This window comes from Oryx dammah, unplaced genomic scaffold, assembly GCF_014754425.2.
Source record: "Oryx dammah isolate SB20612 unplaced genomic scaffold, SCBI_Odam_1.1 HiC_scaffold_11, whole genome shotgun sequence".
NCBI lineage: Eukaryota > Metazoa > Chordata > Mammalia > Artiodactyla > Bovidae > Oryx > Oryx dammah.
In genome coordinates, this window is record NW_024070195.1 from 36,956,288 (window position 1) to 36,971,627 (window position 15,340).

Genomic DNA, 15,340 nt, shown 5'->3' on the forward strand with positions numbered 1-15,340 from the left:
TTTTTCCCGTTACTCTATTCCTTCCTTCTCCCAAGTTTAATTTTTTTTTTCTTGGACCTCTATTTGGATGTGACCCATCTACTTAGATCCTCCACTGTTCTTAAATTATATTTTAGTGTCTTATTCTCTTCTTCTTTTTGCTAGAAGAGCCCTTTAGTCTTACCTTCCAGCTCATCCATTTCTCCTGTGTGGATGTTACCATTTATCTTCTTGTGTTACTTATTTCACAATAATGTTTTTAGCTACTGCTTACCCTTGTTCCCTTTTACCATGAAAAATTGTGTTTCATTTTGTTAATATCCTGTTATTTGTTTTGTTGTATTTATATTTCTCTTACAGTCTTGGTCTGTTTGATCTTTTTTTTTTTTTTTTTTTCTATTTATATGAATGGAGGGTTGGGGTTTTTTGGTTTGTTTTTGTTCGGGGAGGCACTAGATGTACTTCTCAAGGGTCTCCTTAGTTTAGCCGGTAAATTTACTGCCCCGAGGACATGCGCTATTCTGTATGACACTACTTAACGGGAAAAGGTTCAAGGCCAGATCGTCGTCTTTGATAGACCCAGAGAGCTCAAGATGCCAGAATATCACAGTTATTCACTCATGTTTGTAATCTTCCCCACCAGGGACCAGCCTAACCCTAAACCCTAACCCAAAATAAGTCTCTGGCGTTCTCACCAAGTAAGGTCTTGATATTGTCTCTACTCAGGTCACTGACACTGCCTATAATGGTGGCCAGACTCACTCCCTGTCACTGGTCATAACTATAGCCTTGATGCTTGCCCCAACAAAGGCCCTGACACTGTCCCTAATAGCCTCAAATGCCCCTCACTATCCCCCTAATCCTGTCCCTAAATAAGCCCTTGATGCTGCCCTAACTGACAGCCTGCCTCTTACAAGGGCCCTCAAGTTATCTCCAACAGAGGCCCAAATACCGTCCCTAACTAAGGCCCTGAGGCTGGCCCTAACCAAGGCCCTGAGGCTGGCACTATTAATTCCCTGACGCTGGCCCTAACTGAGGCCGCGAGGCCCTTCCTAACCAAGGATGCTAACATCAGACTGTGCAGGTGGTGTCCTGTGCGACTCCAGGAGATGCTGTCCATCTGGAGTGTGATGAGAACAGCACCTCCTGGAGTGATGTAATCCTGGATGATGTAATATGGTGGCCCAGCAGGCCTTCTGCCCTCGGGGAGAGGCAGGTTGGAAGGAAGCAGTGACCCTCAGAGGGCTTTGGAGGAGGGAAGTGGAGGAATGGATGCCTGAGGCCAGACGGTCTCCCACTGTGGTCTTCAACTCCCAGCAGGACATTGACAGCTTCCCCTCCTCGCTGTCCACCCCCCAGCCACCACCACCACCTGACCTGTAGTGAATTCCTGAGCTAGTTCTCTGGCGCTCCTATCACCAGATTCTTCAGTAAGAGGACAAGCAGTTATCATACTGAGGCGTCAGTGCCTAAGGGCAGGGAGAAGGCTAACCTGCCCACCCCCCACCCCTGCTGGCTCTCTCTTAACTGCTTTCATTGGCTAGTCCCCTTCAGCTCCAACCCCCTTCCCTGTACCAGCTCAAAAGCACTGTCCATCATCCTGTGAGTTTCTCAAGATTGTCTTTTTTTTTCTTTAAGTTCCTAGATTTCTGTGTTTCTTCAGGGTTGATTTGTTGAAGGGAGCCAAGAACTACTACTAATTTTTTCACATTGGCAGAGTCCCCAGAGTAAAGTTCTTCTCTTTGTTTTTAAAACAACAACTTTTATTTTTACACTTTCATTTTCTTATTGCAAAAGTAATACATGTTTATTTCAGATAAGCAAAGATAATATCACTGCTGCCCAACTGAAACTGCTGTCAACATTTTGGTTTGGTGACCCGCCTGTCTTTTTCTCTTCTCACCCTAATTTTTAACCTGCCCTCTGGACTTTGTGTATTTCCCAACATCCTGACATATTTTGGTACAGAGTCATTTTTAGTTGCGTGATATTCCATCATCTAGACAAAGCTTAATTTACCAGTTGTCTATTTTTGACATAGGGGTGCCTTTTTCGCCACATCCTTGCCAAGACTTGTTATTTCTTGTCTTCTTGATCATAGCCATTCTAACAAATGTGAAGTGATATCATTGCTTGTTGATCAATACACATTTGTTGATGAATATCATTCACATCCATGATTATTGGTTTGTTTTTTTTTTTTAGTTTTTTGGTTTTATTTAGATTCCATGTTTAAGTGAGATTATGTGGTATTTGTCTTGTCTGTCTGACTTATTTTCATTTAACATGATACTCTCAGGGTCCATCCATGCTGTTGCAAATGGCCAGATTTCCTTCATTTTATGGCTGAATGATATTCCATTGTGTGTGTGTACCACATTTTATTTATCCATTTATCCATTAATGGACAAGTCTGGGTTATTATAAACAATGCCACAGTGAACATGGGCTGCATATATCTTTTCAAGTTAATGTTTTCACTTTCTTTGGATAAATACCCAGAAGTGAAATTGCTGATCCTAGGGTAGATCTCTTTCTAAATTTTTATTTTATTTATTTTTTAATTTAAATTTATTTATTTTAATTGGAGGCTAATTACTTTACAATATTGTATTGGTTCTGCCACACATCAACATGAATCCGCCACGGGCGTACATGTGTTCCCCATCCTGAACCCCCCTCCCTCCTCCCTCCCTGTACCATCCCTCCGGGTCATCCCAGTGCACCAGCCGTCTTGGCGCTGTTTTCCATAGGGGCTGCACCAGTTTACATTCCTACCATTTTTTTTTATTTTTTATTTTTTTCATTCCTACCATTTTTTAATCAGATGGTTGTCTTGGTTTTTTTCTGATGCTGAGGTGTATGAGTCCTTTGTATATTTTGGATGTTACCCCTTCATCATATGTATCATTCGCAGATATCCTCTGCAGTTCAGTAGGTGGACTTCAGTCCACCATTCCCTTTGCTGTGTGCAGGCATGTTCCTTTGATGTAGTCCCACGTACTTATTTTTGTTTCTGTGGCCTTTGCTTTTGGTGTCTAATCCAAAAAGTCATCACCAAGATCAGTGTCAAAGTAAGCCCCTTTGACTCACTGCCTGTCTCCTCTTAGGAGTCCTGTGGCTTCGCATCCTGATTTAATCCATTTTGAATTGAGTTTGATTTTTGTGTGTGGCCTAATAGGGTGGTCCAGTTTCATTCCTCTGCACTTGGCTATGTAGTTTTCCCTGTCCTTTCCTCATTGTATATTTCTGGCTTCCTTGTTGTAAATTAGTTGACTGCACATGCATGGGTTTATCTCTGGACTCTGTTCTGTTCCATTGATCCATATAGCTTTGTTTATTTATTTGGCTGCTTTGGGTCTTAGTTGCAGCATGCAGGATCTTTAGTTGCAGTATGTGGGATCTAGTTCCCCGACTCGGGATTGAACCCAGGTCCCCTTCACGGGGAGTCTTATTCACTGGACCACCAAGGGAATCCCTCACGGGTCTTTTTTTATGCCAATATTATACCATTTTGATTGCTACAGCTTTGTAATATAGTTTGAAATCAGGGAGTGTGATGCTTCAAGCCTTGTTCTCCTTTCTCGTTGTCAGTCTCTTCCAGCTGTCTGCAGCTACTCAGATAGGGGAGGGGGAGGGTTGCCCCCACCCCCACCCCCTTCAGCTGGCTCAAGTGCTGCAGCCTTGGGGTAAAAGGTACTGCCATGCCCCTGCTGGTGGGGATGGTAGGGCGACCAGCACACCCAACGCGTCCCTATACATTTCCCTAGAAGGCAGCCTCCCTGCCACGTGCAGGGCCCCCGCTTCTGCTCCTTGTCTAGGTGCCTGCTCAGCTTGGTGCAGGCTAGCTTCCCTCCCACTTTGCACAGAACCTGCTCCTCTATGCTCTTTGGGCTCTGGTCTCCTTCATCCAGCCAGTCCCATGTGCACTCTAGCAAAGGGAGCACTCTGTGTTTGATCTTTTGGTTGCTTTTTTAGATCATTGTTTTTATCCTTATGTTTCTTGTTAAGCTAAACCTGGTCAGTAGTAGTCCACAGAGAGCTCGTTTTCTATCCATCTTACAGTTTCTCCTTTCAGCCCTTCTCCCTTCCTCACCAAGAACAAGCAGGCTGATACCCCTTCCTGTTCTCTCTCCAGCCCAGCTCCGCCGGCTGGAAGGCCTGAGGACCATCGGCATCACCACCAACGGCATCAACCTAGCCCGGCTGCTACCTCAGCTTCAGAAAGCTGGTCTCAGCGCCATCAACATCAGCCTGGACACGCTGGTACCGGCCAAGTTTGAGTTCATCGTCCGCAGGAAAGGTGATCAGATGGGGTTCACAGTGGAGGGTGACTCTCCCAGGCCCTCGTAGCAGGGGAGCCGTGGAGAGTGCGAGGGGCCTGGTCTCTCCCTCTCTGTGTCTGGGCTCTCGCAAAGCCTAGACGTTTATTCCTCCCTCCTCACTCTTGCAACGTGTCCTTTTTCTCTGTGGCCACCCCCTTGAGGACATTTTGGGGTCAGATGCTAATGAACCGTGGTGAGCAGCCTTCCCTCTTCCCTGCCCAGAACGGAAAGGGTTCCCAGAACACAGAACGTTCCATTTTAAAACCAAGACAGTCCCTGGCACGCTGGGACAAGTTGTGTACCCTGTAGTGAGGTCTGAGGAAGTGTGGGGCAGCCTGGGGGTGGAAGCCGCCATCCTAGATGCCAGGGACAGGGCGAACGCTGCCAGGTGGGGGGTCCCCCAGCACCCAGGGGTGCTCACTGGGCCCCCCCCCCCGATGTAGCAAGCCTCTTCCTTCACCCACTGCAGCCAGCACACCCACGGCCGCCTCCTGCCAGGCTCCATCAGGGAGGGGCCGAGCCCTGGGTCTCACTGGACTGGCACCAGCTGTCCATGAGCCCTGGGTTGGGTGGGAGGTTCTGTAGAGGGTCGGGCGCCCTTTGATTTGGGAAGGGCGATACACTACGGAGACTGCTCTGGAGGATCAGAGAGATGGCTGGGGAGATCCGGCTCTCCTTCCCCTTCTCTGGAAACAGCCTGGAGATCTCAGCCCCACCTCCTCCCCCTACCCCACCCCCAGCGTGTGACTTCCTGTTTATACCCAGCAGTGCGCTGTGGAAGCCTGGGGCAGTCTTTGCTTCCTGAGAAGGGCCGCTCTGGGCACAGTGAAAGGACAGACACAGGGCGCTGCTCTGCCTTATAGACTACGAAGGGCTGAGAGTGTGATGCCAGGGGACCACCTTTGCTGGCTGTGTGGTGTCAGTTTCGGCCTTCAGAGGGGAAGAGAGAACTCTCTCTCTAGGGCTGTCTCTCCTAGCAGGGGCATACTGGGAGGGCTTCAAGGAGGAGGCGTTTCTGCTGGGCCTTGAGGGATGGGGCGTTGAAATCAAGGGAGCTTACTTTGACGTGGCGCATCTGTTGAACCTGCAGGAGCTCTGAGGCGGGGAGGTGGAAGGTGTAATTTGGAGCTTTATTTGCACCCACCTACCCGCTATCGCCCACCCGCAAACATACACATCTGCACACCCCCTGCCTCCTTGACTCCTTTCCTGGAATGAAGATTGGAGACAGTAGATCCTAATGTCAGATCCGCCCTCCCACTTGCACCTGTGTCCCCTGCCTCCTTTTGGAGGGAGAGTACTTTAGAGAAGAGAGAGCTTTCTAACGACACATTGTGTAAATGCTGCCCAGTCTTTCCTTTGCCATCTCTTCCTGCTGTCTTGGGGAGAGCATGGCAACTCACTCCAGTATTCTTGCCTGGAGAATCCCATGGACAGGGCCGCCTGTTGGGTCCATGGGGTCGCAAAAGAGTCAGACACGACTGAGCAACTGAGCACTGCCGTCTTACTCCAGAAATGCTGTGGGGAAGCCATGGAGGCCGGCTGGAGGCAGGGGAGGGTCTGTAGGCACCTAGATGTTTGGATGCATGAGTGAGCTGGGGCAGGAGAAGGCAGCCTGGGACCGCATTCACTGCATTAACCACAGAGATGGGTGAGACATGCACGGGACGTGCTCACCAGCCCGGCCCAGCGTCTGGGCCTACTGGGTGCTTGAGGAGAACGTGAAGAGTGGATGAATGGATGCACTGGGGAGGACGAAGCGCTGTGAGGGAGTTGGGGAGCCTGTTTTCTGAAGGATGAGTGCGAGCTGCCCCCTCCCTCTCCCAGCCCCGCTGGGCACTGCCTGTCTCTCTGGACCTCAATTTCTTCCTCTTGACCATCAGTGGGTTCACCTAGATCAGGGTCCCCACACTACAGCCCACCAGCCAAGTCCAGCCCCTGTGCCTGGCTTTTTACAGCCTGCGAGCCAGGAATGGATTTTGCTGATAGCATTTGCCATGAATTTAATGATAAGGAACATTCGCCATGAATCTCAATTAAGCGAAATATTGTCCCTGCAAAAAGAACTTCACTTTTCCATTCTATTTGCAGAGCTGTGTTATAAGTTATACTTAATTATTATCATATTCTGAATTTTAGTTAATGAAGCCTTTATGATACATGTCTACATAATGCCCTCAATTTTGCCTCTTGGCCTACGAGCCTACAATATTTACCCTCTGGTCCCTGGACTCTGCGGTCTCTGAGGCTCCTGATGGCTCTGGCGCTTCACTGTGGGTGTGAGATTGGGGGAAGAGGGAGGTGGTGCCTGGACCCTTGCTTCTCTCCCTGCCCACAGGCTTCCACAAGGTCATGGAGGGCATCCACAAGGCCATCGAGCTGGGCTACAGCCCCGTGAAGGTGAGGACTTCTGCCTCCTCCAAGACAGCCTCCATCCCTGGCCAGAGCAGCTGCAGGGTAGCCCCCACTACCTTTGGCCCACTTCCTCCAGCCTTGCCCCTGCTCCCCACAAGAGAGGGGAGAAAACCAGTGACCCCATGGGATCTTCCACCCCATGGAGAACTGGGGGAGGGCTGCAAGGAACGGGACCCTGGGTGGAGAGCCTAGGGAGATGCCAGAACCAGCCCTCCGCCCCCGGAGAAAGAACACCGCAGGGCTAACCCTCACAGTTCCCTCATCCCCCGACAAGGTGAACTGCGTGGTGATGAGAGGCCTGAACGAGGACGAACTCCTGGACTTCGTGGCCTTGACCGAGGGCCTCCCCCTGGACGTGCGCTTCATCGAGTACATGCCCTTTGATGGTCAGTGCCACAGGGCAGGGTGGGTGGGGGAAGAGGAGGCCAGGCCTGTTCGTGGAGCCTGACCAGAGCCTTGCTGAGAGCACAGCGGGGGGCTGCCGAGGACCCCGGGAAGGGCTGAGTGGGCAGACAAGGTCTGGCCACCCCTGTGGATGCTGCTGACCTCAGACCCCCTGTGCATGTAGAAATTTCTCCACAGATGGTGGGGAGGGGTCTGGCAGGCACCAGGTCCATGGTGGGGATCAGAGGCTTCTCATGGAGAGCGTAGGTGTGGTTCCATTCCCCCATTTCAGGCTGAGCCTCATGCCCTCCTGACCCAGAGGCAGAGAACTGGTTCCTGGGTTGCTGGAGGGTGAACCTGAAGCCCTGGCATCCCCATCATGTGCAACTCAGTGGCTCCCACTCCCAACACAGGCAACAGGTGGAACTTTAAGAAGATGGTCAGCTATAAGGAGATGCTGGACACCCTCCGGCAGCAGTGGCCAGACCTGGAGAAGCTGCCTGAGGAGGAATCCAGCACAGCCAAGGTTGGGGGCAGACAGAGGGGCTGGGGCTGGGAGGAGGGTCATGCCATCACCCTAGGCCCCTCGGACGGGAGAGCTGGCAGGGGCTGCGCTGGGGTCGGAGTCAGTGATACAGGACAGTGCTCTTTAAGTGAGGAGCAATTCAGGGCCATCATAGCGGACTCCCTGCTTCATTGACAGAAAGAAAGGCTTGACATGGGTTAAGGAGCTTGTCGTGGGGCACTCTGGAGTAAGTGGCGGAGGGGAGCTTGTCTGGCCCTTCCACGTGGCCATCTCTGGCCGTGCTGCCCCCAGGCCCCTGAAACTAGCCTTCGTCTTGGGCGGGCCAGGTGTGGGCAGAGAGCTCAGAGGTTCTGTTGTCTGAGGGCCTTGCAGGCCGCTTTCTGCAGGGCTCCCACAGAGAGGGAACGGCGTCAGGTGTGATGTCACGGAGGGAGAGCTGGCCCACCCCCATCTCCTCCTCCGCACCCGCCCACAGGCCTTTAAAATCCCCGGTTTCCGAGGCCAGGTCAGCTTCATCACGTCTATGTCTGAGCATTTCTGCGGGACCTGCAACCGGCTGCGAATCACAGCTGACGGGAACCTCAAGGTGAGTGTCTCTTCCCCTGCGGGACCCCTGCCCCTCTGCGCTCAGTATGTGTCTTCCCAGCTGTGCCCCCTGATTGGAGGCGCGGCTCACAGGGTACACGGGAGTGATGGTGAAATGGTGTCAGGTTTGGGGGGATGATGGGAGCAGCACATGAGGGTGAACTTGTGGCCCCCATGGAACCATCTCCCTGGTTCCGTCGTTGCTTGGGTCCCTGAAGTAGCTTCTGCTTTATTGGGAGCCCCTCTCCAGGACTCAGTGCTGTGCAAGGTAGGGGGCCAGGTGGGGATCAATGTGCCTTTTGCCCCCAACCCCTACCCTGGTTACCCTTCCCACCAGGCCAGGGGCTCGTCCCTGAAACCACATCCCTTCCTCATATCTAATCAGCACGCGCTGTGCTGTGCCTTCAGCGCTGGGCATAGGGGATGGAAGGGAGGCGCAGACAGGCCCATTTCCTGTGGGCACAAAGGCTCCTTCTGAGACCAAGGAGCTAAGGGTGGTAGCATGTGATTCTTTGTCAAATGAGCGCTGGACAGGCCTCCCTCTAGGTGCAGGGGAGGAGGCATATCTGAGGCTCACCCTAATTTGGGCCAGCCTAATTTCAGTCAGTTCTGGGGAGACCACATGGAGGGCCTGAGCGCCCCCTTCAAAGGTGCAGAGTGTGTCCCGTTGACAGTAGGGTGCTATGCAGATTTTTTTTTTACAAGGTGGAGGTCGGATGCCCCATTTGTCTTTTAGGAAGAATCACTCCCAGCTTGAATTTGGAAATAGACAGTTAGATGCCATTTAGTGATGTTCCAAACATGTTAAGAGTTTAGGTGAAAGTGGGAAGGAAGAGAGAAAGAACTTGGAGATGCAGGTGGAGGTGGAGAGAGGGGCGCCGGGGTGTCTGGTGGGCTCTGGGACCTGCTTGGGGGCGGGGGTGCTGGTGGGCGGGCTTAGACCATCAACTTGGGCATCAGAGCGGAGTTGTGCAGCAGACTGTCATAAAGCCAGGGGCTGGATTCCCTGGCGGTCCAGTGGTTAGGACAACACCCTTTTACTGGAGGGTTGAGGGTTCAGTCCTGGTTGGGAAACTGGCTTGGGAGTGGAAGAGACCCATAAACTCCAACATACTGCGTGGCGTGGCTCAGCCAAAAAGAAAAAAAACCAAAGGCTTATCTGGGCTGGAGGCGTAGGACTGACTGGGCTGTAGATGAGAGACGATGGCTGTGTCAGTCAGCCTCCTGCCGCCGCCCCGGCCCCAGGAAGTGGAGCCAGGATTCTGAGCAGAATGTCAGAAATAGGCTGTTTATAGGCAGGGTTCAGGGGCCCTGTTAAGGGGTGTCAAGGCACTGGATGAGCCGCAGCAAACTGCTGTCCCACCCCTGGGAGGAAGGGGGCCCAGGGGGAGGTGGAGTCCCTGGGGCCCTGGGAGAGCCGGAGCCTGGCAGAGTGGCTGCCTGGCCAGGGCAGTGGGTGGAAGCTCCACTGCTGAAGTGCCCGGCCTCTCCCTCCTCTCTCCTTCTGACCTCCCAACAGCCAAATCTCCAGGCAGAAGGCAGCTGGAGCCTCCTCCCCCCGCCCCCCACCAGCTGCAGAGAAGGGCAGAGAGTGGAGCTTCGGGGCTGCTGGGGAGCGAGGAAGGGCACCAGCCTGCACGGGGAGGTGGCTGTGCCTTCCGCTTAGCTCTTGTTCACATCCTCTCCGACCATCTCAGTTTGTCAAAGATGCTTTGCTGCCTGTGTCCAGAGTGCCATGTACAGAGCTGGCACTTAGTAGGGGCTTTATATGGCTTCGTGGGAGGCAGTAGGTATCTCGCTATGTGGGACCGCCCCGTCCCCCCTGAGCCCAGAAGCAGCAGAGCGTTGAATTAAGTTTGACCCCAGCATGCCATCTCCACCAGCCCTCTGCTGATCATCTGCCAGTCAGGGACCACAGACAGAGTCGGGGCAGGCGGGCAGGGTCCAGGAGCAAAGGGACAGGGAGAGGATGGAGGAGAAATAGTCTGTGTGTGCCGGTCTCCCAGGAGACCGTTTGGACGTGGCTGCCACTCTCTGGGATCTGTTCTTCTGGCAGCCAAGAGGCCATTCCATGAAATGTCTCAGGAGAAGGTACGAATCTAGATTTTGATGCGCTGTCTCTGTTGGCAATTAATTAAGTTTTTAAAGCACACTCTACACCCTGAAAGAAGCATGACTGGAAGTCAGACACAGGCCTTGTCTGGTTTTGCCTTCCTGCCCTTGCAGCCCCTCTTGACTACTCCATCTAGCACCTTCAGCTTCTCATTGCAGGAAATCTTGCTTTGAGTCTGACCATCCATGGGAGGCCCTCCTGCTCAGCCTAGGGCGGGGTACTCCTCTAAGCGTGGGAGCCAGGGCTCAGGATCCAGAGGGTGTGTTGGCCTCACCCACCATGTGACCCTCTCCAGGTCTGCCTCTTCGGGAACTCAGAGGTGTCTCTACGGGATCACCTGCGTTCAGGGGCCTCCGAGGAGGAGCTGCTGAGGGTCATTGGGGCTGCGGTGGGCAGGAAGAAGCGGCAGCACGCAGGTAGGGTGCAGGGAGGCCAGGCTGGGTGGTGAGTGGGCTGTCGGCAGCAGGAGGGAGGTTCGTAGTTTGGGGGCAGGAGGATGAGGGGCAGCCTGGCGGGAGCCTGGAGACCCTGTGTGGTCTGTGCTCCCCATCACTCCTCTTAGACCTCTTGACTTGGGGGCACAGTGATGCTTCTTGGCACAGCAGAGCCCGTTGAAGACAGGGGAGCCCAGAGGCTCTGGGGCTGATCTCATCAGGTTGGGGGGAAAAGAGGGGTGTCATTGCCTCAGTCATCCCACACATTGTCTTCCACCAAGGCAGGGTCCTGGCACTCACATGTGCTCTGGGCTCTGTCATGGGCGGCCTTGCAGGGTCCTGTCGGGGGTTTGCTGGGGTGCATGTAGGTGAGTGCGGGTCCTGCGGCTCTCACACCACTGTGTCCATCGTGCATTTAGTGAACTCTCTTCCCTGCCCTCTTTCTCCCCCGTCCCGACTCTCCTCTCCCCACCCTTCCCTCACCCCAGGCATGTTCAGTATCTCCCAGATGAAGAACCGGCCCATGATCCTCATCGGTGGGTGACCCATCAGTACGTAACCGCGCACCCTTGTCACTGGGGGTCCCCTGGGGCAGGGCCCCTGCCATAAGGCAGCCCCTCGCCCCGATCCTGCACTTCATCCTGAGGTTTTCATCCTTCATCTTTTCCTGCCCCATCCAGCCTTTGCTGCTGCTTTTCTTCCCTTCCACGGCTCCCCCTCACTACACATCCCCAGAAGTCATCATTCTGTCTCACAAGAGATCAGGCTTGGGGAGTGGGGTGGCTCTAAGTTTATGATCACTGCGGTACTTATCCCCTGAGAGTGGAGCTTCTGGTTAAGTCAGAGACCTGTCCTTGGCTCTGGAATCTCCCAGCTCGCATGCAGTCATCGTCTGTCCCTCCCCTTTGGCCCTGAGGGCCAGGCCACGAGTGTGTCTGGACCATCAGTGCCATTGGGCCATGTGTTGTTATGTTTCTGTGCCGGGCAGCGCTTAGGCAGCTAAGCAAGCGCGTTGCCCAGCTTTCCATGGAGGATGCAGCCAGGATTGCAGCTACCTAATTCCTGAACTCCCGGGAACTGAACGTATGTGCCCAGGGTGTCTCTAGAAGGAAATGGCAACCCACTCCAGTATTCTTGGCTGGAGAATCCTGTGGACAGAGGAGCCTGGTGGGCTGCTGTCCATAGGGTTGCATAGAGTTGGACATGACTGAAGCGGCTTAGCATGCGTGCATGCACTGGAGAAGGAAATGGCAACCCACTCCAGTATCCTTGCCTGGGGAATCCCAGGGACGGGGGAGCCTGGTGGGCTGCCGTCTATGGGGTCGCACAGAGTCAGACACGACTGAAGCGACTTAGCAGCAGCAGCAGCAGCAGGGTGTCTCTCCTATGCATAGGAGACTTCAAGCAAAAACCCATTATTGAGCTGCATGAGCTCTAACCCTGGGGACCTGGCCAGTCCATAAGGAGCTTTAGGGATGCTGTCTCCCCGCTGGCACATGCCCAGGCTAAAGCAGGGGAGGCCTTGCCTGCTTGGCCACAGGCAGATCTGGGCCCCTGAATCGTGCCCTAAGCAAGAGAAGGCAGAGAGAACAGCTAGGGGCAAGGATTCTTTTCTTCAGCACATGGAGCAGAGCCAGCCAGTGCCCTGAGGCAGCCCGGGGCCACACCAGCCTCCCTCACCACAGTGTGCCATGTCAGCTCTCTTCTGCCCTCACCTCCACACCCTCCTCCTCCTGTACTGGGCCTTGACCCAGGCTGACACACCTTGATGGCAGAGTGTGGGGGATGCCTGGATAACCACCCCCGCCCTCCCACCGAGGGAGGTCATATCTGTGGCACTGACGAGTTGGGGGACCCAGAGCATGTTGGAAGGCTGGGAGTTGGGAGACCTGACTGATTCACAAGGAGTAAGGTTAATGTCAGGATATAGAGTAACTAAAGTGGGCTCATTTTTTATAAAACCGAGAGTTGTCCAGAACAGGGCCACTTAGACTTTCACACGCATTTGAATCCCTTAGAGATCTTGCTATTGCAGACTCGGATTTGAGAGGTCTAGGCTGTGTCTCTAACAGTTCTCAGAAGGTGCTGGTCCCTGGACCACCCTTTGAGTAAAAAGGGCCTACAAGCTGGTTCCCCAGGCCCCTGAGACTATGGGAATTGGCCTGTTGCTTCATGTGCACTTCTGATGTGCTTGAGATGTCATTGAAATAGATTCATTATTTCCCTTAGAATCTTGTCTGCAAAGCAGATGATTACTGTTAGCCCTTCCTGGAAAATTTGAAGATGAGAGTAGCTAACTGGTAATTCAGGCTGAGGCCTGGCTATAGTTTCAAGAAAATGAAGGGACAAGAGTGGTCGTGTGATCGAAGCTCCAGGCTTCAGACCTTGCATGGTGGCAGCAGGCAGGAGCACCCCCAGCCTCCACTGCAGGGCAGGTAGAGACCCCGACCCTTGCTCTCTGTACCTCCTGGTGAGGAAGCCTGCGTAGTTACATTCTGGGGGCCCCTTCTCTGTGGATCTTCTCTTTTCTGTCTTCTCACTGTGCTCTTGGCCCTTCATTCCACGTTCTCTGACATGAACGGGGGAGCTTGGGTTGGATGGGGAGAGAGTCAGGGGAGGAGGTGGTTTTGCAGAAGACCCTTTTGGACTGAGTCCCCTCTTCTGCCTTCATTCTAGAGTTATTTTTGATGCGCCAGGATTCCCCACCAGCCCTTCCAAGCACTTTCCGGAACTCTCTCCATGTTCAGGTTCTGAGACACAGAGTGAGTTTCTCCAGCCAGATGGTGACTTTATGGAAAGGAGGCGGGGTCCCCCAAGCCCCTCTTGTTGCCCAGCGGTGGCTGGGGTCCAGCCTCCCTCAGAGACACTTCAGTTCCCACCTGGACTCAGACGCCAACCCAAAGTGCCTTAGCCCAACAGAGCCCCAGGCTCCTGCCGCCTCCTCAGGACCTCTGCCAGACTCTGAGCAACTGACCCACGTGGACACGGAAGGACGGATGGCTATGGTGGACGTGGGCAGGAAGCCAGACACAGAGCGGGTGGCCGTGGCCTCGGCTGTGGTCCTCCTGGGGCCTGTGGCCTTCAAGCTCATCCAGGAGAACCAGCTCAAGAAGGGAGATGCCCTGGCGGTGGCCCAGCTGGCAGGCATCCAGGCAGCCAAGCTGACCAGCCAGCTGATTCCTCTCTGCCACCACGTGGCGCTGAGCCACATCCAGGTGCAGCTGGAGCTGGACCGCGCACGCCACGCTGCGGTGATCCAGGCGTCTTGCCGGGCCCGGGGCCCCACCGGGGTGGAGATGGAGGCCCTGACCTCCGCTGCCGTGGCTGCCCTCGCCCTGTACGACATGTGCAAGGCCGTCAGCAGGGACATCGTGTTGACAGAGATCAAGCTCGTTAGCAAGACTGGGGGTCAGCGAGGGGACTTCCATCGAACGTAGAGCTCCTGCCCCCGCTCTCACCCCCAGGCCGGCAAGGTCAAGCAATGGGATGCGGTTTCAACCCAAGGGAAAGAGGTCAAGTTCCTTTCACCAGTTACCTTCAGCCGGTAGGAACCTGAAGCCAGCCCAACCCTTCACTGCTGGATGACCTTCACTGACCTACAGGGTTTCCTGTCTTCCAAGAGGAAACCAGCAGGGCCTTCAGCCTTCCTGGACCCTAAGGTTGTGCCTGGGAGGGTTATCTAGCCTTGCTAGATAATCACAGTGTGATTTGTGAACTTTTTGAGACAATCGGTCAAGCCCATGACCTCCACTTCTCGAGTGGGTTTTCTCTTCTCCTCCTTTTCCCGGGAGGAACAAGGGCTTATAAGCAGAGGAACCCGCTCTGAGGAAGGGAATGCGGCTTGCCCCAGAAATGGATCACTTCTCTCTAACTGCAGCCCCGGCCTCCCCGCCGTGCTGCCTCGAAAAAGCAGGTTATGCCCCTCCCATTGCCTGAGTCTGTCCCATCAGACACGCAGGCTTCCAGCTTATCAGTTGCACCGTCCTGCAGCTTCTTTCCTTCCTCCTCAGCAGTATCCCCCATGGGCCACAGCCCCGAGGCCTCCTGACCGAGCACACCTCCTGTACCCCTTCATCCTGGGACACACCAGGTGGGGAGGAGCGGTGGAGCTTGCCTTCACCCTCACTGCGCACAAAATAAAGCCACGATGCCAGCTTTGGAGATGCAGGAGTGTCTGTGCTGAGGGCACCGAGCCGTGATGTAGGGTCTGCCCTGCCGCCTAAAGCCTCGCCTCCTGGGGAATAGGAGCGGCAGAGATGCTGGAAAAGGCGGGGGCATGCAAGAACATGCTCTCCTCCCTGGGGGAGAAGAGAGGCTTGGAGTAGGAGGCATGGAGATGCAGCGTCTCCTGTAGCAGCGTCAGCTGGGGGCGTCCCAAGTGCCTCCCATCAGGGGTGCGGTTAGAGGCTCCTGGTTTTCATATCCCCCCAAAACACGACGCGCTCGCTGGGGTCTCTCGACATTGGTGGGTTAGCTCTCACCCCACCCTACCTGCTTCCGTCTGCCCTACACCCAGGTCTGCTGGGAAACCAGTAACAGCCACCCAGCTCTTAGACTGTGGAAACTGGCTTTTTCTTTT

At 54.2% G+C, this 15,340-nt stretch overlaps 1 protein-coding gene across 3 annotated transcripts in view; it reads left to right on the forward strand.

The window, feature by feature from the left end:
• MOCS1 (molybdenum cofactor synthesis 1) overlaps positions 1–14,924 on the forward strand; it is a 33,313-nt gene extending 18,389 nt beyond the window's left edge. The window contains exons 4-11 of one of the 3 annotated variants that reach the window (XM_040249760.1): positions 4,118–4,282; positions 6,643–6,704; positions 6,994–7,105; positions 7,517–7,629; positions 8,105–8,215; positions 10,623–10,743; positions 11,250–11,312; positions 13,438–14,924. In XM_040249760.1, the coding sequence (XP_040105694.1) occupies positions 4,118–4,282; positions 6,643–6,704; positions 6,994–7,105; positions 7,517–7,629; positions 8,105–8,215; positions 10,623–10,743; positions 11,250–11,305 (740 nt within the window). In that variant the 3' untranslated portion in view covers positions 11,306–11,312; positions 13,438–14,924. The remainder of the gene's footprint in view (positions 1–4,117; positions 4,283–6,642; positions 6,705–6,993; positions 7,106–7,516; positions 7,630–8,104; positions 8,216–10,622; positions 10,744–11,249; positions 11,313–13,437) is intronic. The other 2 variants (XM_040249758.1, XM_040249759.1) reach the window with 2 other exon arrangements.
• Positions 14,925–15,340: the final 416 nt, after the last annotated feature.